We start from the raw sequence: 26,157 nt of genomic DNA on the forward strand, positions 1-26,157 counted from the left end.
CACAAATGATGGTGTCATGGCTTATTTTTGTCTGCAGCTTTCTCAGTCCGCATTGTTTATGAGTATGGATTTAAACAGAAGCAGGGTCTCTAAGGAATGGTTGGGAGCAGATGGTGCATATTTGCTTTTATTGTATCTACAGACATCAACGAATGTGAGCAATTTGGGGTTTGTCCCCAGCACTGCCAAAATACCAAAGGAAGTTATGAGTGTTCCTGTGCCGAAGGCTTCAGGTCTGTGAGTGACCGCTATGGAAAACGATGCGCAGCTGATGGTATGCTGGGTTCTGCTGGGATTAATCAATCGACTTTTAGAGAAATAAATGCTGATGAGTACAACATACCAGAAAATAAGCTTTAGGCTCTCAGTCTTATTTTTAATTCACCAGCTACTTCTCTTCCAACACCCATCCACTCTCTTCTCTCTCCTCTCCTGCCAGATTAAGACAGTAACTGCAATCCCACAACAAATACGTAGGAATTAAAATGAGAGTCAGGTATTATTTATTATTCTGGGCTTAGCATCTTGTCCACCTTGATAAAAACTTCAAAAAGTGGACAAGATGTCACCTTCCAGAATATTTACACAAGAAAAGCTTGCTTATAGGGTGGTGGTCAACGGAAGGAAATTAATGAAACCCTCCAGCTCCCACTCTAAGGTGTGGGAACCCTGTAATTCATGAAAAATAGTCTCATTCAGTTGGGGCAAGTCAAGGACATTCTGTTGGTAATTTCTTTTTTTACTGTTCATGGACTGCTGATCATAGACAGAAAGAGTCTGGCTCATTTATAATTTCAACCATTTGTTCTACATTTTAGGTTAATGCCAGTATCTGAGAGGCCTGATAGAAAGCAGTAATAAGTACTAGATAGAAATGACAAAAGAGAAAGACTGTGTGGCAGAAGTATTATATAGTCCAAATTTCCAGAGTTCTGACCAAAATCAGCATATCCCCGTCGAAGGGTATAGGTCTTCACAAGTCTTACAGATTTGAATTTGAAGTTTGTACTGGAGTTTAAAGAACTTGAAAAGGAAATCACATTTTTAAGATTTAAGAGTAAAATGGCTGTTCAATTTCTTTATACAAATTGGGCTTTTAAAGCATACATTTGATTAGCATACTTAAATATTTTACCCCCCAAACCTTCCTGACATTGAGTGAAAACTAGAGTAAAGGCATTTGAGCAGTTGGTCTGGTAATTAGGCAGCAAATTAAAAAAATGTTCAAGTCATTTAACTAAGGAGATGACTGAAATAAATTCTCGTAGTCACATAAAGCACAATATCAAGACAGAGGAAATATATAAAGTGAACTTTCAAAAGTTACTTAAATGAGATTTGATTGATATTATTGCAAGTAAATTAAATTTTAAAATTCAAACAGTGCACTTCGAGATGAGTAACCATTGAAATAGCTGCTTTGGGTAAGAACAAGGATGAGCTGTTTTTGTCATTAGCTGGAAGATAAATTGAATTGTGGAGCTGATTACCTGCTAAAACAATCATAAATTCTGTCAGTAAAGAGTAAGGAATGAGGACTTCCTGGTAAACTTTTAGTAACACTATACATATTGTATTTCTTCTGTGAGATTGTCTATAGTCTTGTGTTTTATTGCCAGTGAATAAAGAAAAAAAAATCAGTGAAAAAGAGGACACAGTCTAGGGGTCTCAGTCTTGCCCTGTTCTAAACCATCACCCACCGTGGATAGGAATAAAGAACTGATAACATCCCTAGCAGAAATATTAGCTTTCCATCTGAAAGTGGAGGCAAGAATGTCCACTGTCACAGATCTGGCAACCCAGTTGGGTAGTTAGCTCTACTGATTAGCAGAGATAGTCAGATTTCTATAAAAACTTATTTTTTTTTTAAAGGTGGGAGGATACTTGCTATTTTATATCTACTTTATACAAAAAAGAATTCAGATAGAATTCAAACAGATAAAGAGGCCCTTGTCTTATTTACAGGTAATCCTCCTTTGTTGCTACTGCCTGAAAATGTGAGAATTCGAAAGTATAATCTCTCATCTGAGAAGTTCTCAGATTATCTTGAAGGCGAGGAACGTATTCAGGCTATTGATTATGACTGGGATCCTGAGGGCATAGGTCTCAGTGAGTATGAACTTTCACATCTGTCATTGATATTAATTGAATTATAAGGTGTTGAACTTTGGGGAATTTATTTTTCAATGAGTGAATTTTGTTGCATGAGTGGAAGAGGGAGCTCCTCCTGTCCAGCATGTTCTGGATGCCTTAGCATGACGGTGGGTCCCAGCCAAACTTTGTCAACTTCTAACCAAACCTTCTCCCATCTCTGGGGATTATCCTTTCAGGACCACCTCATATCTCTTTGTCTTTGCTCAGGTAGGGACTGTTCTTCCCCATCACTGTACCTTTCAAAATTTCTACTCAAACTCAACGTTTCTACTCAGTTCAAATGTCACCTCCTCTGACATCTTCTATAATTCTTCCTGGGCACAGTTCCATAAGTACTCACTCATGAGCCCGTAGTGTTTTATATATGCTTTTACTAAACCACCTTAAATAATTGTAACAATTCTCTGGTTCTCCATTTCTTACCTGTAAAATAAGAACAGTATTCTTGTCTGCCTGACTACCTCTGAGAGTTCTTTTGAAGATCAAATGAGATAACATGTGAAAATGCTTTGCATACTATCAATAACAATGCAATGTAAGATTTCTTATGGTAGTGTCTTCACACTTACACAATACAATAAAATTTTTAAGCATGGAAAATACCTAGGAAGCCATAGTCTTCCTTTGATTTTTAAATGCCTGCCATCCACTATCCTGTAGTCTATACGCTAAACAGGATTTCTCGTCTACATAGCTCCTTTACTGCCAGTTATTGAATAGTCTGCCCCTGGTCTATCCATACATTTTTTTTTTTTGAAACTAGAACTTGATCCTAATGAGAGAAAATAGGCTCTTGACTGAAATATATTTTAATAAGTTACCTTGAAATAGAGACAGCTAAGTCAGTATCAATAAGCTATCAGTTGAAGTATTTGTAGCTAGTAGCTCAAGTATAATGTGTTGAGTTTGATCAGATATATGTAATTGAATTACTAGTCTTATAGGAACAATAAGGAAGTAGAGATGTCAAGGAAGGAACAGTAGTCCACCCGATTAGACCCCAGTTCCTCCCTTACCTGATGTTCTTAAGATGAAACTCACCTGTTTGTCTTCCCTTGCAGGTGTCATATATTACACTGTGCTAGGCCACGGTTCTGAATTTGGTGCTATTAAACGTGCCTACATCCCCAACTTTGAATCCGGTACTAATAATCTCGTGTCAAAGGTTAACCTGAACCTGAAATACATAATGCAGCCAGACGGATTAGCAGTGGACTGGGTTGGAAGGTAAATTTAGCCACGTTCCCCTCTTGTCAATTCTATTTTCCTGACTAGATCTCCCTCCTGCTTAACTCACACCACGTGAGTTAAGCTGACCCAGATATGGGTGCACTCAGCGCTGGTGCAGCTGGCTGATGCCTGGGCTTTCTCTAGCCCCAGCAACCACCTCTGCTTACCCCAAGGTGTCATATAGACAGTATCATTTCCTATAGTCTATGTATGCCATGAAAAAGTTTGGGAAAGCACCGAAGTCAAGATTTTGTATTATATCTAGGAGAGCTTTCTTGCCGACAGAATTTTGGATTCCAAAATTAACTTCCAGTATGGCAGCACTATTCATTTTAGAAGAAATGGAACAGTCTCACAATTCTACCAGCAAGGCAGTTGAGATGAGACATTTTTCTCTGGTAATTATTTTGAGGAGGAACAACCCACATCTTGTGTTTTGAGCAGACTGTATTGTCTGAACAGATTGGAAATTTGACTTTCCTGTGTAGTCTTTGGGTAGAGTTAATAGCAGTGTCAGCTTTGTTCTGCTCTTTTAGGTCTCCTGGAGCCCCAGGGACTAGAACCAGAGCTTTTGTATGATCTCTAAATAAGAGCCTTAAGTAGGTTTATCATCAGGCAGATTCATGACATGCAAACTGATGTGGAAAAGTTCATAAGCTCCTTTTTTGAGGAGGAGCCTTGCATTGGAGTGGCATTTATGGGAAAGTGATTATGTTGGAATCAGAGCTCACACATTCATAGACTCCCCCATGGACTTGGAAAGGAATGAATAATGAAAAAAATGTTTGAGAGGGGATTCTCAGGGGCTTGTTGCCGACCTCTGGGAGAATGAGAGTCATTTGCAGCACAAATTAGTTTTCACCTTTTAACAAACCTGTCTAATGCTCCTGGAAGACTTGAACATCTCTGAAGAAGTTAATTAGGTCCCTGCTGTGCCCACAGGCTATCAGGACAGTCATTTCAGCATTTTTTGTCAGGAAACAAGGCCTCAGAGAGTCAGTAACTTGAAACTATATAGACTGTAGCACTTCCTTCTGAAAACCAAACAGGCAGTAGCAAATCTGTCTTCATGTGTGAAGTTTTGCTTCTTTCTCAGCCTTAATGAAAGAGCGAGTGAAGAAGCTGACGAAGTCTTTCTGCTTGTAAGAGACTGAGACCTGCAGCTCTAATAGTGAAAATAGGGCAGGGTGGCCTTGCTGAGTTCATTATTTTGGAAAGGCTATTTCCGCTCATTGGAGCTGATGCCAGATTCCTATTAATTCCACTGGGGCTCTTGGTTGAATCGAAACAGATTCACAGGGCAGTTGCAGTTAAAGGACCAGCTAAACAATGCCTGGTGACTTCCACCTGGAAAGTACATGTCTCGTAGTAATGCCAGATGTGATGTCCACCATCATCACTGATCCTGGCTGATCAGGAAGGAGTCCCCTCTATCCCTTACTCTTCCACTTGTAACTTTCCAAAGATGCTCCCTTGGCTGAAGAGATTGGAGCATTCCTGATGGAGGGAGACTCTGCTCTCATCATGAGTATCTAAGTGGTTGTCTTGTTGGCCCCAGCTTCCAAACTGAATGCTTTCATCTTCAAACCTCTTCCCTCGAAATGACCAGTCCAGATTTTTTGGATTTTTAACTTTGTCCCTTTAAATTCAGGCATATTTACTGGTCAGATGCCAAGAGTAAACGGATCCAGGTGGCTAAACTTGATGGGAGGTACACAAAGTGGCTGATTTCCACCCAACTGGATCAACCAGCTGCAGTGGTTGTGAATCCCAAACTAGGGTAAGTCCTTTTTTTTTTTTTTTAAGTTTATTTATTTTGAGAGAGACAGAGAATGCCAGCAGGAGAGGGACAGAGGACAGAGAGAGGGGGAGAATCCCAAGCAGGTTGCACGCTATCAGTGCAGAGCCCAATACACCGTGAGATCATGACCTGCCTGAGCCCAAATCAAGAGTTGGACACTTAACCAAGTGTCCAACTTAAACAAGTTGGACACTTAACTGAGCCACCCAGGCACCCCAGTACTTGAAGGAGTCTTTCATTTTCTAGATATTTGCCACTGGATTTTCAAGAAATTATATCTTTAATTATTTTTTCCTAATTGTACTGAAATTGACTTTGAACTTTTTGCATTGACATCTATGACTAATTTCAGATGCCCTAAAGATCTTTAGGACCATCCAAGCTTCAGACTGATACTGTGTAAGGGGAAGGCCTCTGGCCACAATTTTTTCCATAACCCAGTTGTCCAAAATCCACACATTTCTCAATAGAATTTAAGGATTGGTTTATACCTGGTGATTGGTTTAGACTAGAGGCTGCAAAGTGGTAGCTGAATATGGCTCACAGATATATTTTACTTGAACTAAACAGAGCTTTTAGGTTTTTTAAATTTAATTGCTAACACACACACACACACACACACACACACACACAAATTTTACGCTGTATGTTTGGCCTGAAAAACCAGAACAACTGGTAACACCAGTTAGGTATCCCTTCCTTGATGCAGTATTGCCTGGAACTTGTAGACAGGGCTTTGCTCTCACCATCGCTTGATGTTCATGACTGCTGTGCTCCAGTCATTTTTTTTGCCTGCCTGGTCTTTTCCAGGTATTTGAGGTGGTGCAATCCCTGGTCTCCATTTTAAAATAGGAATTCTTGTTTTGTTCTCTGATACATGTCGAACACAGGACAGTGCTGCTCACACATAGGCATTCAATAAATACTTTATGAAGAATGAACAGCTTTGTCATTATACATTTTAAATTGTCTGAATGTATATACTTGGACAGGGCTGGGCAATCTCTATTGAGGAAGTTTTCAGGAAGGACTACAGATGCACTGGCCCCTCCTTTTCTCTCCCTTTCTTCTAAAGTAAAGTATAAAAATAGCATCACTTAGCACCCAGATCTCAATGAAAAATAGTTGATTTCCTTTTTGGAAGTTCATGCTCTGTTTCAGTGTAGAAGCCTCACTAGAGGAAACTTTCCATTACAGGCTTATGTACTGGACTGACTGGGGCAGAGAACCTAAAATCGAGTCTGCTTGGATGGATGGACAACATCGGAACATCCTGGTGCAGGAGGACCTTGGTTGGCCAACAGGCCTCACTATTGATTATCTGAACAATGACCGGATCTACTGGAGTGACTTCAAGGAGAACAATATTGAAAGTATAAAACATGATGGGACTGATAGAAGAATCGTTGCAAATGCAGGTTAGAAATGAGTTACAATTTACCATGTTAAATAATAAATATATTTCCATTCTCTGCCCATTTTCTCCAGAAGGAATCTGAATCTTAGGAACCGATTGATATATTTTCTTAGATACTGCTCCCCTCAGCTTCCAGCTGCTGATTTAAATGCAAATGAATCCATTAGTAGTAATTAAGGTTTTGTTTTGTTTTTATCCTTTTAACATAATTTTTAAAAGACACTCTTAGCAACAGATATTGAAATAACCAAGTTTCCTATTAGGTTGCCCTGATAGGGGCGACAGTCATGTGTACTAATGGAAATCCATGTCTAACCATTTCTAGACCTATTTGTTTTTATTATGCTCAATTGTTTATTATGTACAACTGGAAACATCTAGAAGGAGAGAAACATTTTATTTTCTAATCCAGATTTCTGCAGAACTGCAACGATCCAGTATCTACCAGCTTTTCCTGATAAGTGGTATCTTATGTTCAAAGAAAAAAAAAAAGGATCTCTGCCATCCAAATTATTGTCCAAAGAGAAAATCAAATCAGCAACTTGAAAGCAAGCAAGTACTCTATAATTGGCATGAACCAGTAGACATTAATCTAGTTTAATGTCTGTCATCTTGATCTCCGAAAGTAGCACACTTTTGTGGTCACATGTACAGAAAGTCTGCCTGAATGTTCCTGGATTTTCAAGGCATTGAATTAGGGAATAACTCAAGCATAACGACATCTGACATAAAAGAGGGGTAGGGAATTTTCTATTCAATTATCTTGCTTTGTTTTGGTTTTCCTCTGTGCGTAAGCAGCAATGAACCCATATAACCTGGACATCTTTGAAGGCCAGTTTTACTGGATATCTAAGAATAAGGGAGAAGTATGGAAGCAAGATAAATTTGGGCAAGACGAGAAGGAGAAAATGCTGATGGTGAACCCATGGCTCACTCAAGTTCGAATCTTCCATCAACATAGATACGATCGGTCAGGTAACATCCCTTGGAGTAAGATGTTCCTCATTATCTAGAAATCTTATTTCAAATTAATGGCTATATTGTTGGAAAATGGTAGTGGATTATAATAGTCTGATCTCTTGGTGCATGAAAGGTGTGTGTGTGTGTGTGTGTGTGTGTGTGTGTGTGTGTTTTAACCATTTCGACCAAAGAAAAATAAAATTGGCGGTCAAATGTAATTATATACACCACCAGCAGATATGAAGTAAACATATTTCAGTCCTGGGGCGCCTGGGTGGCTTAGTTGATTAAATGTCCAACTCTTGATCTCAGCTCAGGTCTTGATCTCAGGGTCATGAGTTCAAGCCCTGTGTTGGCCTCCACACTGGGCTTGGAGCCTGTTTAAGAAAAAAAATTTTTTTTGGCCCTCATTGTTTGGAGTTACAAGTATGTACTTCTAGGCCACAGAATCCAGTAGGCATCAAACCCTTGCTAGGTGTCAGGTGGGTAACAATGGGTTTCGTGAACATCAGGCTAGTCAAGTTATCCTGAGCTACGTGAGCTTCAGTTTAAAATTGTCAGTCATGCATTTCTACCCCCTCCCCTCTCTCCCATTTTCTTAGTTGTGGGTCCTGCTTCACCAGGTTACCTGTGTTCTAATTCATCCTTCACCACTGAATCAAGCTAGATAAAAGGGAGGGAAATTTTTGAAGTGAGGAAAGGAAATAGGCTTTTATTAAGCTCTATAAGTCAGATTCTCTCTTCAAGTGTTAACCCAGACATTTGTTACTTTAGTCAATCTCCAGAATTATAATTAGATTTTATTTTCATCTCACATATAGGGAACCCCACCAGTATAATAGCTCGTAAGTCCTCCATGCTCCTGGGGCTCTCGTGCTGGGCAGTTTTAAAGGCAAGAAGGGAGAGGACGGTACATGTGGTGAACCCCCTCTCTGGCCTTTGTAGAAAAGGCTACCTAGGAGTCAGTGGAGTTGGCTGGGCCCCCTTTGGAGAATGCTGATTGCTGTGTAGGCCAGAAATCTAGACCAAGCTGTGCCAGATTAACATTTACTCTGGACCAGTCGTTCTCAGATTTTAGCGTATATCATAATCATCTAGAGGGCTTGTTGAACACAGATTGCTGGGCCCTACCTGAGAGATTTCTGATTTAATATGCCTGAGGTGGCCTAAAATTTGCATTTCTAACAAATTCCCAACTGACGCCAATGTTGCTGGTTCAGGAACCACATTTGAGAAGTCCTGCTCCAGGCCCTGCTCAAGTATGGGCCGTGGGCCAGTAGCACTGGTGAGACATGCAAGTCTCTCAGGCCCCACCCAGCCTTTTTCAATCAAATTCCCCAGGTGGTTTATATTACATTCAAGTTTGAAAAGCTCTTTTCTAGAGAGCTGAAGAAATGGTAATGGGGCAGATTTTGAGTGAGACTTTGGAATATGGCTTATTATTTTATAGCCATTTCCTTGTCTGTAGTTATAGACCGGATGCCAGAGAATCAGGATCACAGAATGTTAGTCTGAGAAGAAGTTTAGAGATCATCTGTACCTTGGAGAAATCATAGTACATGCTAAGGTAGAATTCAGATGACTCTAGAATTACTTGAGGAGCTTTTAACGGTAACACTTGTAACATCCTAGACCAATTTAAATCTGAATTTCTGTGACTGGGCATCAGTGTTGTGCATAGCTCTCAGGTGATTCTGATAATAACAGGTCTAAATTCCCTTGTTTTTCAAGTAAGGAAAGTACTTGAAGAAAGTACTCCTGTGCGGGTAGGGTGGAAATCATATGTAATATATAATTTGGACACATTACGATCTATCCAAATTTAGGTAACGACAAATCTTGACATAATAATAGGGTCTTTGTGGTCTTTTGAACTATCTCAAATTGCTTTGCGTTGATTAGTTTTTGTGGTCGTGCAGTGGACTGGACACCTACCTTCCAAATCTGCCAGAGACGGGGAGGAGATAAATGATGGCCAGTAGACAGTGTGAGTGTAGGATGGTGAGAAGTAGGAGGGTGGCTGTGCCACTCTGATGGGGTGCCATGGGGACGGTCATGTAAATGAGGTGAATAGCCAGGTGCCATGTGGCCTAGAAGTGCTGGGCTTTGATGTCACCTGGCAGGGCCACAACTCAGTTGATGGGCGTATCTTTGGTTGGTGAATTCATTCCCTCTTCAGACCCTAACCACTGTCCTCATGTGCTTTCCAGTGCCTAACCGCTGCAAAAATGTCTGCAGTCACCTCTGCCTCCTGAGACCTGGAGGATACAGCTGTGCCTGTCCCCAAGGCTCCACCTTTATAGCAGGAAGCACCACTGATTGTAACGCAGGTAGGGGTGCTGTCTGCACAGCCATAGGGCCCTGGGAATGCTCTTCTGCCTTCTTCAGTAGCTTCCCTACTTGTGCTTCTCTTCTTGCAGGAGCCTGGAAAAAATCCTCGTGTGGCTGGGTCCTTTGCAGGATAGAGCGGGGGTGGCTCGGAGGAGGGATGAGAGATGGGGAGATATGAACAGAGCTGAGTGGGACTTAGGGAGCCAAACAGAGTTGGTGTTCCAGTGATTGCTGAGAATTATTTGCTAGGATCTGTAGGGTACAAATCCAGTGCCCCCAAATCTACCACTGTTTTGTTTTGTAAGGATATTTGGAAGAGTGGGTTTTCAATAAGGTCTCTACCTCCTTTCTTTACCTCCATACTGGATGTCTGTTGCCCCAGAATCCATCTGGCTTTAATTGGGGTTCCTCAAGTGGGGAACCAGGTTCCTGAGGTGGGGGACCTTATCCAGTGCAGATGGGAGGGCAAGAGGAGGGTCACTCTTTTCCTCACATGCTCATTTCAAAGTTTTGGCAAATGAAAAAGGTACATTTAAAAAGACACCTTACGGGGCGCCTGGGTGGCTTGGTCGGTTAAGCGTCCGACTTCGGCTCAGGTCATGATCTCACGGTCCGTGAGTTCGAGTCCCGCGTCGGGCTCTGTGCTGACAGCTCAGAGCCTGGAGCCTCTTTCAGATTCTGTGTCTCCCTCTCACTCTGCCCCTCCCCTGTTCATGCTCTCTCTCTGTCTCAGAAATAAATAAACGTTAAAAAAAAAATTAAAAAAAAAAAGACACCTTACATTGTTGGAGGCTGGAGGCTGGAATAAGGAAGCAGTGCTTTATTTTTCATCCCAAATGCTGTGGATGATCTGTGCCTAGCAGGACCTTTCTTCAGTGACTCTTAAATTAGGGAGTATATATAAGTCCTGGGGAATAACTAGTGTCCCTGGCTAGTATCCAATTCTTAATAATACTCATTAAAAAAATCATCCTGTAGTTTGCTAGCAGCCCATTTTGTGGCTCACATCCTTGTTTTTATTTTTTAGTGGCCCATTTTATGGTTCCCTTCCCTCAGTTTTAGCTGATGACGCTATGCTTAACCACCTGTGGCCACCAGGGGGAGCAAGTGGTTAAACAAGGCACCAACTTTTGGCTTTTCTGAACCAGCCGGAAAAGTTGGCGGGTTTAGAGAATGAACGCAGGAACCAAAAAACAGCTACTCCCGCTTCTTTTCCCCTGTCCCCACTCTCATCCCGAGGCTGGGGGAAATATTGGCAAGATTACAGTATTTAGTAATATTTTGAGCCAAACAATTTCAAGCTTTTGACATTTGTTGTATGCTGTAGACAGATGGTTCTGACATTTATCACAATTTCGCACTCATGGGCGGTGTTGTCCAAGATGTTACTTCATCTACTACTTTCCTCATTTACATTGTTTGCCAAGTGCATTATAGTCAGATTCTTGTTTAAAAGAACTTTAACCAAAGCAAGCACGATAATGGTGGTAGTTGTTCCATATGGGGTCTTAGTTTGGCATTTTAATTAATTAATTTGATAAGTATTTATTGAGAGCCTACTATGGGCTAAGTGCTAAGTGCTGGAGATAATGAAAGTGAACAAAACAGATCCCTTGCCTTTGTTGAGCTTATATTCTAATAGAGATTCTAAATAGAGACTACCCCCCCTCCCCAAATGTATAATGTCAGATAGTAAAAGCAAAAGGAGAAAACGAAAGCAGGGTAAGAGGGATGAGGGTCGGGTGGGAGTTGGGTGGCCTTTAGGTAGAGAGCTCTGGGAAGGCCTCTGTGATAAAATGAACTTTGAGTAGAGATTCAAATAGAGGGACTGAGCCAGGAGGATATCTGAGCTCCTTAAATAAGTGCACATGTGACAGATACTTACTGAGCATCTTCTAGGTATAAGACATGAAAACGCTAACAGCCCCATCAGGCACCTCCAAGGAGTACGTGGGGGCTGAGCTGGAGCAGGGACCCAGAGCAAGGGCAAGTTGGAGGACTTAAAAAATAGGAAATCTCTAACCAGCTGTCTATCAGGCATCTGTGTATCTGCATTGTTGCTTGATTGATGGGTCCCTGATGCTTTGAAGACTTCAGATGAAGTGTTGAGGTGTGCCCAGATTGAACTCTTGTGTTTCACTGGGCTTGCAGAGGAGAATTCTGAAAACTTCAAATGAGAACACGAATGTCCTAAGAGATTTCTTTACCACAAGTTTCTTTTAAATGTTAATATATGTTCTGGAGTGTAGCATCTCTCCACTGGGGTAAAAATGCTATAAATTGCCTCTTTCTTTCCACCAAATGTACATTACTCTCCAAGACCTTATTATTGATAAGGATATTCATCTGACTTAAGTGGAAGGTAACGTTTTGATGAGGAAACTAATTAGCTGCCCTGCCCCCATCCACTCCCCACTCTGACCCTGGGCCTGAAGCACATTTGCATGGTTTGGGTGCTCTGCTGAGTGTGGCTGACTAACACATGCATGGCTTTCCCTTTCTGCAGCCATCGAAAGTCCTATCAACATGCCCCCCCCATGCAGGTGTATGTACGGAGGAAATTGCTATTTTGATGAGAATGACCTCCCCAAATGCAAGTAAGTCTGAATGTTGAGGTCCGAGTTGTAGGCCTTGGGGGAATTTAAGACAAAGTAGCCAGAAAAACAAGTACAGGAGCCTTGCCAGTTCACTAATTTTCACATCGTGACCAGCTTGCCCTCCCTTGGGAGAGTCCGCAGAGAACTAAGGCAGTGCTTCTCAAACCATACTGTGCATAAGTATCATCTCATTCACAGGGATTCTGCATTTCCAACAAGCCCCCATGAGATGCCACAGGATTGTGAGCCAACTGTAACAGGGATTAGAGAAGTGACAGCCCCAATTTCTCTACTCACCTGGTGTTAATTACATTTGGAGTGTGGGAGACCAGCTGTCAGCAGAGCTGAGTCAGCCCAAGCACTTGTGATGAGCTGAGACCGGGCTAAAGACTTAGGGGAAAAAAAAGAATTCTTGAGAAAGCTCTAACGTGGCGCAAGATAAATGGAGGTCTTTAAAAACTGTTTAATGGAAACATATCAGCGGAAAGAATACACCATTCTCAATGGAAACATTGCATAGAGTAGACACCAATACATTTATCTGATGACCTTGCAGGTGTCATAGCCACAGCATTGAAAGTGAATTTCATAGTCAGATCAAAGTCAGTTGTTCTTGCTGCTCATCATATCTTGGCAGAATAAACAAAGTCGTGCAAGATACACTGACTGTCCCGTGTGTAATTTGCTCAGTCAAACCTCTCTCTACCTGAAGATGTGCTTGTACAATAGCTATGGAAGCCTAAGAATGCCACAGCTTATGAGCAGTTCTCCTTTCACTTTCAGGTGTCCCAGTGGCTACATGGGAAAATATTGTGAAATAGGACTTTCAAAAGGTGTCCCTCCAGGAACAAGTAAGTTTTAAGAATATGAGCAACCTGGGGGCAACTGGGTGGCTCAGTTGTTTGAGTGTCCGACTTTGGCTCAGGTCATGATCTCGCAGTTTGTGAGTTCGAGCCCCACATCGGGCTTCCTGCTGTCAGCGCAGAGCCCACTTGGGATTTTCTGTTCCCCCCTCTCTCTGTCCCCCACCTCTCTCGCACTCTAAACATTAAAAAATATATATATATGAGTGACCTGGAAATGCTTCACAGCTCCTAAGTTGAAAGCGGTTTATATTCTATTTAACTCAGTCTTTGAATTGGTTCTGCCCTCAGCTTCCACTCTTAAGTCTATTGGTTCCTTTCCCTTTCCCCATGCTGATATGGTCACTTTTCTTCCCTCTTCGGTGGCAGCAGTGGCTGTGCTGTTGACAGGCATCCTGATCATCATAATTGGAGCATTGGCAGCATTAGGATTTTTCCACTACAGGAGAACTGGCTCCCTTTTGCCTTCTCTGCCCAAGCTACCAAGGTCAGTTTCATCATGTGGAATATTGATTTTAGAAGCTTGGGTGATGTGACTATGTGAATAATTCAGGGTTTTTTGTTTTGTTTTGGTTTGGTTTTTTTGTAAGTTAAAATAGCATAACGTGCAGCTTAACCTATTCTGTAGAAACAAAAAGTATTGAACTTAAAAGCCATCATTTCAAATCACAACCTCTTAATCTAATGCTTTTTTGAAGCCTGAATGCAAATCACACTTTATCGTCCAAATAGTTATGCCCACTGGTGGGGATTCAGATTAGACTGGAACACAGTCTGTGGTTTGGACCAGGCTTTATTCCTGCAAGTGCCAAGTTAGCCCTCTCTTAGATGTCAAGCATTCAACAATGTGCTTTAACACTTCTGTGTAGCTAAGGCAACTTCCTACCATATTGGAGGTATGAATTCAGAGTGGGAATTGAGCGTTTCATTTAAGTAAGCTTTAGCAATATGGAGGAGAGGGTACTATTGCAACAGGTGGCTTAAAAAATCGTACACTGTTTCAATTACTTTATTTCAGCTTAAGCAGTCTAGTTAAATCCTCTGAAAATGGAAACGGGGTGACCTTCAGATCAGGAGCAGATGTTAACATGGATATTGGAGTGTCTGGTTTTGGGCCTGAGTCCGCCATTGACAGATCAGTGGTGATGGTGAGTGTGGCCGCAAAATGGCTGTATGCTTACTGTTTTATAAAAGAAACACTTTTTATAGAGAATAAAATTAACCTAGAATAAAAATGAAATGGTATGCTTCTCAACGTGAAGTCTTTACAAAATTAGGAAACATTACGTTTTTGCAGAAAGGTCTCTAACATATTAGTAATAAAATTGCACTTTCCCCCGGCTCTAAGCCACACTTGAATCCTAAACAGTGTTAAGTTTAATGAGAATCTTAAAGGGTCTTATGTTTTTTGGGGGAGAGGGGAGAGAGAGCATGGGTATTGTTTTTATTTGATGACTCTTTGTATGTTAAGGGAAGGAGTAGGGAAATCCATGTTTCCTAGTCTTCTGTATTTTCCCACCAATGTGTATAGTTGGGATACATAGTGATTTTAGATGCAGTGGTTGGTTCAAATCACAACTCTGCCGCCTTCTAAGTATGTAATAATAGGCATGAAGTTTGATCGCTCTGACCCTCATTGTCCCCATGTATAAAATGGATACAGTAATACCTCTTGTGAGGACCAAATGGCTACTTTATGAGGATCTATAACCAGGACTGGAAAATAACTTTCAATATTTTGCCTTTCTCCCAAATCTTTGATGTTTAGCCTCCACATAAAAGTACAATATTACCTATTCTTTCTTCTTTCCCCTCTCCCTCTTCTCCTCTTTGCTCTTTTTTCCACCAGCCACCCTTTTCTCTGCTGTGCAGACCTATCCCCAAGTGAATATTTGCATCAACGAGCCAAAGAGAATGTGGGTGTAAAAGAGTGTTTCTGTTTCCTTGATCTGATGAATTAGTGCATTTGTTACTTCATGTGATGTTTGCCGTGTGGAGGCCTTGTGTCTCCTGGCTTTTTCTTTAAGTTCTTTTTGGATAAATTTGGCATAGCAACTAGTATACCTCCAGGTGTGAGGAGGGCACCTTCCTTCCTGTGTAAACCAGCTACTTCTTTTCTCCGTCAGAGTGAACACTTTGCCATGGAGATGGGGAAACAGCCCATAATATTTGAAAACCCAATGTATGCATCCAGGGACAGTGATGTCAAAGTGGTTCACCAGCCAACCCAGGTAAGAAGTCACAGCCCTTTCTTTCAGGTTCTGCTACTACTGAATCTTGTGCTATTGAATAATGCCCTCCTAGGGTTCTCCTAACTTTTCCTCAAATGGAAGGAAGCAGTGTTCCCACCCTTCAGGTTCACTAAATGCGATAATAGGACTGACCCAAGGGTATGACACCAACGTGTTGCAGAGTCGCTGAGGCTTGGCAACCATTCTCGGAGTGCTGACCAAGAGCCTTGTCATGCTGAGTGGTCAGAGCAAGAATTATGAGTCCACTCAGGGGCTTGGCAAGCAGTGCCTGACTCACACAGACTCTCTGTAAATATTTGTGAAACGAACAAGTGATTGATTGTCAGGTCATTATGTGGAGATTTGGGGGACTGGGTATACTCTCTGGGTTCTTATTGGTATCACCAGTGTGTTATTTGAGGTGACCTCCTTATGCTTGCCTTTCACATACTTTTCTGAAAACTAAAGTCCCCAACGTTGATAGGCAGATACCTAAATTTCCTTTGGTGCAGCCCTGTTACTCACTCATCTTTAAGAGGAGCAGGGAGGTGACATAGGTGAGTAGATGAAGGGAAAGAACTTTTCCCTGGACCTGGAACAGTAGCTCCCACACCACTTCTAGTGCCTGTCAGCATTTAGCCTACTTCCTTTGTTGAAACAACTACAGCGTCAGGGAAATGCAGTTTCATGGTTAATACCTAACCTTCATTTGAAATCATAAGATATGGTACCTTTTAAATATAAAAAGGTTTATTTTATGGATAGCATTCTTAAGATCAGAAACAGTTGCATCTTAAGCATTTTTCCTGATCCTTTGATATCCAGGTAGCAAAAATATGATCACATGATACAATAGATGTGGCATTTCATTTGGCATTTTCGCTCGAAATAAAATGAGGCCATGTTTACAAACACATGTTTGAGAAGAAACGAAACAGTGAATGTAAAAAATATAGGAAAAAGAGTGAATTTTTACCTTGTAATTTGTTAACTATATATTCATGGTAATTTGGGCTTAGGAGGGAACCTTGGAATCACATGAATGTTGCAGAAAATGTCTAGAGGGGTATTAATTCCATTATGTCTCTTGTTTCAGAAATTCAACCTCTTGTACGCAGTCATCTCAGAATAGTAATTTTATTCTAAATATCCAAAGATAAGAGTCTCAGTTCTCCACTGAGTTTGGGAATAATTCATGCTGTTCCTCTAAGATTTGGCTGCCAGTATACAATTGGAGTTGTTTGTCTGAAAATATGGTCAACAGTGGAAATAAGGCAGCACAGAGAACACGATAAAATTGTCATTACTAAGTGAGAGTATGACTGTGATGGGGTTTGTCTCCCAGGACTAAGGCATGAGACAGATGACATAGTGGTTGGTGCTTTGATTTTGGGGAGATGGGAATGGTGTTTAGTCCTAGGGCACGGGATTGTTCTCCTATTAAGACAAATAGTGCAGGGCGCCTGGGTGGGTCAGTCGGTTGAACGTCTGACTTCAGCTCAGGTCATGATCTCGCAGTCTGTGAGTTTGAGCCCTGCATTGGGCTCTGTGCTGACAGCTCAGAACCTGGAGCCTGCTTTGGATTCTGTGTCTCCCTCTCTCTCTGCCCCTCCCCCGCTCATGCTCTGTCTCTCTCTCTCTCTCTCTTTCTGTCAAAAATAAATAAACATTAAAAAATTAAAAAAAAAAAAAAGACAAATAGTGCCTGACCATGTCTGTGGGAAAGCAAGGCAGTAAAGAGAACCAAAGAGCTGATAAGAAACCTCACAGCAAAACTTCTTTCAAAACTGGATAATATCCTTTAATATGCATGCAGGTGACTGTATCTGGAAATGTGGATAACCAGAACTATGGAAGTCCCATAAACCCTTCTGAAATAGCTCCAGACACAAAGCCGGCTTCCCCAAGTGCTGATGCAACTCAGGTAATAGTGTCTGGCTACTGAAATGGTATGGGATTTGCAAAGGGCTTAGGAATTGCTGGGTTTACTAATGCTAGGGGAGACTAGGGAGACCCTGATAGGCTCATGGACCCAAGATAGGCAGTTAATAAAGGTAATTTTTAAATAATAATAAATTGAAAATTGTTCCACTAACTAAAACCACATTTCTAGCATGGATTGAGATGGAATGATATTCCTTGTGATGTGGGAGACCATATGGAAAAAAGAAGGGCAACTGGGGCATTGAGTGGCTGACTTTGGCTCAGGTCATGATCTCGCTGGGTTTGTGAGTCCAATCCCTGCGCCGGGCTCTGTGCTAACAGCTCAGAGCCTGGAGCCTCCTTCATATTCTGTGTCTCATCCTCTCTCTGCCCCTCCCATGCTCATGCTCTGTCTGTCTCTGTCTCTCAATAATAAATAAATGTTAAAAAAAATAAAAAAAAAAAAGAGGAGCAACAGATTTCAGGATCTAGTCTCTTCAGACTAGAGTTACTTGATTTTACAGAATGACTTAGAATAAAGAGTTCACTGTGTCAATCACACATATAGAAGACCTTTTCCTTTTTCATGTAATACAGTTTTTCTACAGTCTACATCTTTGTTCCCTGAATAATGTACTGTGTTCTTAGCTCTACTGCTGTTACCTATATTCACCACGAGATGGCACTAATTCATACTCTCTTCATCTGTCCATCTATCCATCCAAACAACATTATTGCCCTCGGTGTGCCAGGTACAGGGTTTAACACTGGAGATTAAAAGAAAAAAAGATCACGAATAGAGCTTCTCTGTCATGCTTTCAGTCACTTTGAAATTTTTATATTGGTCTACAGAGAGAAATTAAATTAAATTTGATATGAAATTTTGTGTTAATATATAATCCATCACTAGTTTTAATGGACACATATGAAGCTATTTAAGATCTAGCTGTCTGATTTTGGGCAAAATATTTTTCCTCTGGTTTTTAGAGTCTTTATGTTTCTCATTGGGCTCACTATTGGCATAGTTCTTTGTGGTACAAAAGTTTGTCTATGCATTGCAAGACATTTTAGTATTTCTGGCCCCTGTCCATTAAGCATCAGTAGTGTCTCCCCCAATGCCTTGTGATCCCAGAAATCAGCCCCACTCTGCCTCAGCACCCCCATTTCCAACTGGGAGCAATAGGATCTGGAATGTCTCAGTTTTAAGGTTCTATGACCCCTGTAAAGTAATATAAAGAAACAAATCCAAGGGTAGTGATAAATCTATTTACACAATCCTTGTTTCTGAAATAATCTGTAAGCATAACTGGTATCTGCAGAGTTAACTTGGAAGTCATGCTGAATTTTCAGCACCTCAGAAATTGGTTCCTATTCTTCTTGTTTGGATCAAAATAAAAGTTGAACTAAATTAATGCTAATGAAGAGTTTATAACAAAGGTCTCTACATTTTCATATTTCATTTACTAATTCCTTCTTCTGATACACACATGCACGAACACACATACACACACACACACCAGACACATAAAAATGTCTTAGAAAGGAATTTTCAGTTTTATATTTTTTCAAGGGACTGAATTTTTTTTAAGCTACATTTTAAAATGGATTTTGAAGATTAATTTTCTACAGACACCGAAATACTTGGATGTCACAAGTCTTGAGTGTCGCAATGTTGTGTCTCTTGAGTGTTCCCTAAATCGGACTCAACCCCAAGGCAGTGCCAGATTTATTTTATATTCTCAACTTTTCTTTCAGTCCATTTCGAGTCTAGTGATCCTCTCCACTGGACAGAGCTCTCTCCCAGCCTGAGCAGGAAGGGGAATGTGGTGGAGATGTTGCAGCCTCTGACCTGCACATCTGTCATCAGAAACAATGAACACTGAAAGACTTTTCAGACGAGAGTGGATCTTCATCAGTTATAGTCCCTTTCTTTCTCATCTTCACCTTTGCAGTGTGTTGGCTCTTCCTCTGTTTTGTTGTTTTTAATCAGTTGAGGCTGAGACCCTCTAAGGTCTGTCCTACGTGCTATGTCTAGGGATCTCTCTCTATCGGTTGTCTCCTGGGCACTGAGATGGCAGCTAATGTGGCTTAAAGCAGTAAGGCAGCACTTGGTTAGGCTCTCTCTAGGTTGACATTAATGTGCCAAAGTGGCTCACAAATGTATGTTTCATCAGTAAATCTGCTCAAAAGACTCAAAGCTAGGAGCAAGAATTCCTATGACTCAGTTCTATTGTTTTCCAAGTCATGTTGACATGCACTGGATTTCCCAAGGAGATAAAAGTGAAAATCACCAGTTTCTCTTGTAAGTAATTGCTTAACTCCAAGGAGCCCATCCCATAAGTGTAAGCGTCCAGAGGCCAGGCTCTTGATCTAAATGTCTTTATCTTTTTCTTGGTGGCTGCCATGTACAGAGTAGGTGTTCACTTACATGTGGGTTATAGTGAATGGTCTTCTCCTGTAGTCATGTGCCCCCTACTTCCTCACATGTTGGCCACCTAATTTCACAGAGCAAGAGATGCCCCTAAAACATATGGGCTACCTTAGCTTCCTGCTGGAGTAGGCTGTCCGCGCCCTTGCTTTCTGTTCCTTTGTCTTCTTCCATCTCGAAACAGCCAGAGCTGTCTCCGGCACTGGCACCATGGGTAGCTTTTCAACGAGACCTGGGCCACCAGCCGTAGTCTGTGGTGATTTCTCTTTGGGTTCTTCAGTGTATGGTCCGCTGAGTCCTATCATCATTGCCTACTCTTCCACCTACAGTTCAGTTATATGCGCCTGCTGTGACTCCTTCCTCATCTATAAAATAAGAGCACCTACCTCAGAGTTGCCAGGGAGATTAATTGGGAAAACTTGTAAAACTTTTAGACTAACCCCTGATACATAGTAAGCTCTCAATAGATGCTATTTTTTTGTTGTCACCATTGCTATTTTGATTACAGGAGGAAATGATGAAGGGGAAGGGATAGGTTTGAGTTGACCGAGGATCAAGACATCATTTTAGGAAATGAGAGTTACAATCTGGTTTTCCCCTTAAGTTTTAAGCAGCCCCTGAAGAAATCTCTTGCCTGTCTCTGTCAAAGCTTCTAGATTCTGTTGGCACAGATTCTGTCAACTATACATGTCAAGTCAAGGAAGTCTTTGAAATTATTAGATGAAAAGAGCCCAGACACTTTCAGTTTCAGTTTGGGGACTGTCTGAGGAGGAACTGAACAATGTACCCATGGGTCAGGTCATGGGGTCCCAGGTCCCAGTTTGCTTTTTCCTTCACTCAGAAGACATTTTAAAACCTACATGGAGGTTGGGCGCCTGTGTGGCTCAATCGCTTGTGCATTCAACTCTTGGTTTGGGCTCAGGTCATGATCTCAGTTTCATGAGTTCAAGCCCTGCATTGGGCTCTGTGCTATTAGCACAGATTTTCTCCCTTTTCTCTCTGCCCCGCCCCACTTGTGCTCTGTTTCTAATAAACAAACAAACTTAAAATTAAAAAAAAAAAAAAAACCTCCATGGAGGAACAAATCCATGCAAAAAATTCCATTACTGAAGGTTTTCTGTTTCCCCCTTTTCATTTAGGCAACAAAATGGAGTATCTTCAAACGAAAATTGAAACCAACTACCAACTTTGAAAACCCAATCTATGCGGAGGTAATTGTTGACAATTTTTGTTCCCACAGGCGTTCAGCATTCTTTCTTAGCAATAACTTGTCTGGCTAAGGTGGGTATGCACTCAGATTATTCTGAGCAAAACTGGTAAAGATTTGTTTTCTTCACACAAAACTGTTTCCAGTCCCACTGGGGGAATAAAAGGCTGATTCGTTTTTCCCTGTGGTCTTAGATGGAGAATGAACACAAGGACAGCACTGCTGTGGCTCCCACTCCCTCTCCTTCCCTTCCTGCTAAAAGTTCTCCAAGGAGAGACCCAGTGCCAACCTATACCGCGACGGAAGACACTTTTACAGACACCGCAAACCTTGTTAGAGAAGACTCTGAGGTATAGCTATGCCATCTGTTTAGGGATCATTAGAAACACACTTTTGCACATGTATTTTTTACAAACAGATGAAGAAAAGGTTAACATTCAGTACTTTATTAAAAAAAATATATTTTTTCCCATTTGCCTGTAGTTGGAAGTGTCTTTGGAAACCGTGTCTTGTGTGTCTTTTTTTTTTTTTTTTTTTTTTTACTTATGCTGTCTCATATTTTTACAAATAATTATCACAATGTACTATATGGATATCTTTGCACTGAAGCTATCTGAAGGTAATGCTATAAATATACTGTACATTTATAAATTTTGGAAAGATTATCACATCATTAAATTTGCTGAGAAAAGTCTCTGCTGAATTGGTTGGTGATCATTCCAGTAAATGACCCAACAAAGAAAGGAATTGACTTAGGGCCTTTCGCCATGTCGAAAGAAGAGGTACCACTCATATTCCCTATAGGATTATCAAGCAAAGAAACCCAGGCCCCACTCTTGGGTCCATTTTTACACCTCAGCACTTAATGTTCAAGATTAGCTGATTATTCGATTAGCTGATTAGTAGGCATATGGATACAGGGCACTGTGTGTTATCTAGACATCTGGGTCTGACCGTAGATGCCTCAGATAATGCAGAAGGTAGAAGAAAACCAATTCAATTTCACCCTTCTGCATGTTTGTGTTGTCTAGCCAGAACACTTTCACATGTGTTACCTCACTAGCTGTCAAGTCAACATTTTTATTTGTGATGTCTGTGAGAAAATTCCATGTCAGGAGGTACAAGTGTCCCGCAAAGAGTTTGTATCCAGTTGAACGAGCTCTTTCGCCTGATGGACCATAGGGCAGTTTCCATCCTTGCCTGGCATCCCAGGCGGTCACCTACCCCAGACACTGGAGCTCACCAGCTGAATTACTAAAACCAAATCTGTGTCTTCATCAAGTAAGGTGCAAAGCGAATACCAGTTAAGCAAAGCCTCAACTGGGTTTTTGTTTCTGTCTGAAAATATCATTATAATGACTATTTATTTCCTAAGTTGAACATGAATAGAAAGGGAAACTGTTCTTATTGAGCCTTTTTTAGGTCCTTTTGGCTAAATTATACATTTGTATCGGAATGTACTGTAGAGCCTAGAGTTTCTCTTGAATAGTGGGCATATCTTCACAACAGGACCCATGGCAGGAATATACAAGTTCCATACTGAGTAGCATTTCTGGCTCTCTGTGCTAATATTGCACATTTTTAAAACAATGAATGGATGGATGGATGGATGAATGAAACATGTACTACTGATTATTTTGTTACCGAGTTCTCAAAATATTTGTGGCTTGTATTTTGAGAGCTTATTGTAATTTTTTGAAATATACTTTGATTAGAAAAGCAAACGGAAATGATGCTGCTGAAAAATTTCTAATAAATGTGTATTTTATCAGACTTCTTTGGTGTGCTTCTTAAGACCAGCTCATGAATTGGTTGTATTTCGCTGTGCAGAGAGCTCAGGGCTATAAGTGCCAGGCAACCTGAGAGCTAGGGGTGTCCAGAGTTCAGGGAGGGGAGGAAGAATTCCCAGCACATGCAGACCTGACAGGCCTGGTGGGGTAATCTCAGAGGGGAGTAGGCTCCTTATGTTCCCACCTGAACTCTGGGAGGCAGCCCCTTTAATTGCCTTTCAAAGTCAATTTCCACCTCTTCTTACGCTGTAGGCCCTGAGCCAAGTCCCCCTTTTCGGATCTGATTGTGTTCCAGAGCTCAGTGAAAGGACCCACTGCTGAGGGATCTCCGAGCTCCTCATGCTGAGCCTGACAGAAGAGCAGTGAGGACAGTTGCAGCTGGAGAGAGTTTTGTTCCAAATTGGAATTCAAGCTTCTGTGGGGTGTGTATTCTGATGTATTAACATGGGGGTGGCTGCATCAGCCAGTAGAAAGTGTGAATGCACGGGTAAAAGGGAGCCAGGAGAACCTGCACTTGGAAATGTTTGTAATTTCCAGCTTTGGTATTTGTTTTGGGCATTAAGCTCACTATGAAATTGTTCTCAGGAATTTCTTTTATGAGAATTCGTTTTCTGCTCAGCTTCATTTCCTGGTATATCCCAGAAAGGACTCAGAGAACCTGCTGGTGCCTTCCTGTCCTCTCCAGGGGACTTTGGCCCTCCTGTAGCCCCTCCTGGTAGGCTCCCCCAGTGCTGGGTTCTCCCCCTGCTTCCTTCCTTCCAGCCAGGGCAGCTGTTTGGAAACTCTGCCAGTGCAGGAACACCGGGGAGACAGGGCACTATTTACAAGACTGAAGTTGAGGTTGCTCATCATTTTAGCACGTGAAACAGGGACAATTTTAGTAGCAGACATGCAGTATTGTGTGCAATATAGAATCATGACCACAGCAGGTGTGTCCACCCAAAGCTGTCCGATCATACCGGTCACCTTTTTCCAGGGTTTCCCAGTAAGCTTTCTCCTATTTATTCACTCACTGATTCACTCACTCACTCACTCTCTCTGTGTTCTACCAGCACTCAGTTGCAGACAAAGGGATGCAGAGACCATGGGTTTCAGGAAAATATGTGATGGGAGAATTTTCCATTGAAAAGTCCATCCATTATGTTGGTTTTTCTCTGAAATGGAAAAAGACCAGCATTTGATTTTTGAGGTGGAATATTTCAGACTGGCTCAAAGACAGTTAAGAACTATGTAGGCCCTGGGGTGAGGGAGGGTTCTAAGGAAACTGGTTGGAGATACACAGGTTTTCCCAGGCATCCTAGAAAGAGCCCTGGACTGCAGGCTTGAGTCCTTGGCTGCCGTTGATCTCTCAGCCTCTGTTCCGCCTTCCCCCTGCGTTCATCATGGTCACAAGCTAAGGGGGATACTATGTGACTATGTGTTTCCTTTCTGAAAGCTCCCTCAAGAGAATAAAGCTAAAGTTGCTTTCTTCACATCTGTGATTTGCTTTCAAATAAGCCAGTGTGTGCTGGGGAGAGAGTGAGGAACAGGATTGAGATACAAAGAGATTGGCCACAAGGCAAGAAATGTTGCCGCTGGGCCTTAGGTCCATGGGGGTTATTATACTATTCTCTCTATTCTGGTGTATGTTTCAGATTTTCCTGAATGAGCTAGGAACTCCCATCCTTCAGTTTGTTTGCTGTCCTCTCTAAGTAACACACAATTATGAATTGTCACGAGAGAATCCCATGTTACAGGCACCAGCAAATCACAATAGCTAGTAGAATGTTTACATGCCAGGTTCGGTTCTCAATACTTTACGTGTTTTATCTCCTTTCATCTTCATAACAGTCCTATGTGGTAGATTGGGTAGATCGTACAGATGAGGCACCGAGTGGCTGAACACCTCTGGTTAAACACTAAAGTTGCACAGCCAATAATTCCAGGGCTGGAATTTCAATCCAGCTGTCTCAACCCGCTGCCGTGGCCACTTCTCTCAGAGGATGCAGTCTAGTGCAGGAAACTAATCCCAATAAAATATGTGGGAGCACAGGAGGACAGCGCTTGTCACAGATCTTCACATTTGACCTCCAAAGATGAATTTGTCAGTAAAGAAGTCCAAGGAGGAGGGGAGACAGAAAAGATAGCATGGGCAAAGACAGGGAAGTGGGCACAGACACGGTGCAGCACAAGCCGTGCTGTGTTGTTCCATCGGATACTGCTTGGGTGAAGATCCTGAAGACATGTAGCTGCATATGTAGCTTAGAGAAGGTTGGATGGGCCCATATATGAAGGGTCTCTGATGCCCCGGAAAGGAAGATCCGCACCGATTGGCTCACCTCACCAGGGGCCCTGCCCCAGCCACTGCAAGGGATGGATCCAAAAACAAAACAACAACAAAAACCCCCCAAAACCCCCCAAAAACAAAAACAACAACACTTGGGTGTGTCAGCTCTTTAAAGTGACCAGCTTTGCTCAGTTCTTTTGGTCTTACCAATTCTGAGCCACTCCTTCCTGGAAGTGAATCCAGAGCATCTTGTTTGAAAATCAAGCCTCCGTGTTCACTTTGTGTCTGTGATGTTCTGCAATTAATGATAAGAAGCCAAACGAACAGGTCTTTAGAAACTACTAGAGGGCATTGAGTCCCACTTACATAACAATATTGCCAGTCATAGAGTGCTGTCTCTGGTTATGCGGACCAGAGAGGAGGGGCATCTATTTCTGCTCCTCTGAAAACTGATGCCCCCTGATGATAGCCATCATCACAGGACAAATGCCTTCATCATAGGCGCTAGGCCATCCTCCTGCTGTTCATCAAAGCCCCAGAGGCTCCTTCTATAAAACAGGTTGGCCATGGGAGTCTGATGTGAAATGTGTGTAAAGAATGTATTCGGCCCACTTCCTGGCACAGAGGAAGCCCTCAGTCCACAGTAGCCATGCTTACTGTCATTAATTGAGTGGAGGAGGAAGGAAGAGTTTTTTTTTTTGAAAACGGGAAATATATTTTTAAAAGCTCCTTGGGTGATTTTAATATACAGCCAGCATTAGAACTACTGATCTAATTACAAGAGGCTGATCTTTGATTTTTTTTTTTTTTAATAAAGGATGTTATGGGGATGTTTTTTTTTAATAAAGGATGTTGTTATAAAATCAAGATTTTATTTGGGCCTCTGGACGAATGGACACATCTTGTCTGTAATGAGGCCGGAGTGGAGATGATAAAATTTGGGGTCTCATTTTATTGTT

At 41.7% G+C, this 26,157-nt stretch overlaps 1 protein-coding gene across 3 annotated transcripts in view; it reads left to right on the forward strand.

The window, feature by feature from the left end:
• LRP2 (LDL receptor related protein 2) overlaps positions 1-22,915 on the forward strand; it is a 199,207-nt gene extending 176,292 nt beyond the window's left edge. For 2 of the 3 annotated variants that reach the window (XM_019458730.2, XM_019458747.2), the window contains 15 exons: positions 143-274; positions 1,966-2,109; positions 3,216-3,381; positions 5,036-5,164; positions 6,383-6,603; positions 7,401-7,577; positions 9,773-9,892; positions 12,400-12,490; positions 13,274-13,341; positions 13,723-13,840; positions 14,372-14,501; positions 15,480-15,584; positions 17,401-17,508; positions 21,075-21,146; positions 21,337-22,915. In XM_019458730.2, the coding sequence (XP_019314275.2) occupies positions 143-274; positions 1,966-2,109; positions 3,216-3,381; positions 5,036-5,164; positions 6,383-6,603; positions 7,401-7,577; positions 9,773-9,892; positions 12,400-12,490; positions 13,274-13,341; positions 13,723-13,840; positions 14,372-14,501; positions 15,480-15,584; positions 17,401-17,508; positions 21,075-21,146; positions 21,337-21,498 (1,943 nt within the window). In that variant the 3' untranslated portion in view covers positions 21,499-22,915. The remainder of the gene's footprint in view (positions 1-142; positions 275-1,965; positions 2,110-3,215; positions 3,382-5,035; positions 5,165-6,382; positions 6,604-7,400; positions 7,578-9,772; positions 9,893-12,399; positions 12,491-13,273; positions 13,342-13,722; positions 13,841-14,371; positions 14,502-15,479; positions 15,585-17,400; positions 17,509-21,074; positions 21,147-21,336) is intronic. The other variant, XM_019458737.2, reaches the window with a different exon arrangement.
• The last annotated feature ends 3,242 nt before the right edge of the window (positions 22,916-26,157 follow it).

The sequence above is a fragment of the Panthera pardus genome, unplaced genomic scaffold (assembly GCF_024362965.1).
Source record: "Panthera pardus isolate Hobbes unplaced genomic scaffold, ASM2436296v1 HiC_scaffold_10, whole genome shotgun sequence".
Taxonomy (NCBI): Eukaryota; Metazoa; Chordata; class Mammalia; order Carnivora; family Felidae; genus Panthera; species Panthera pardus.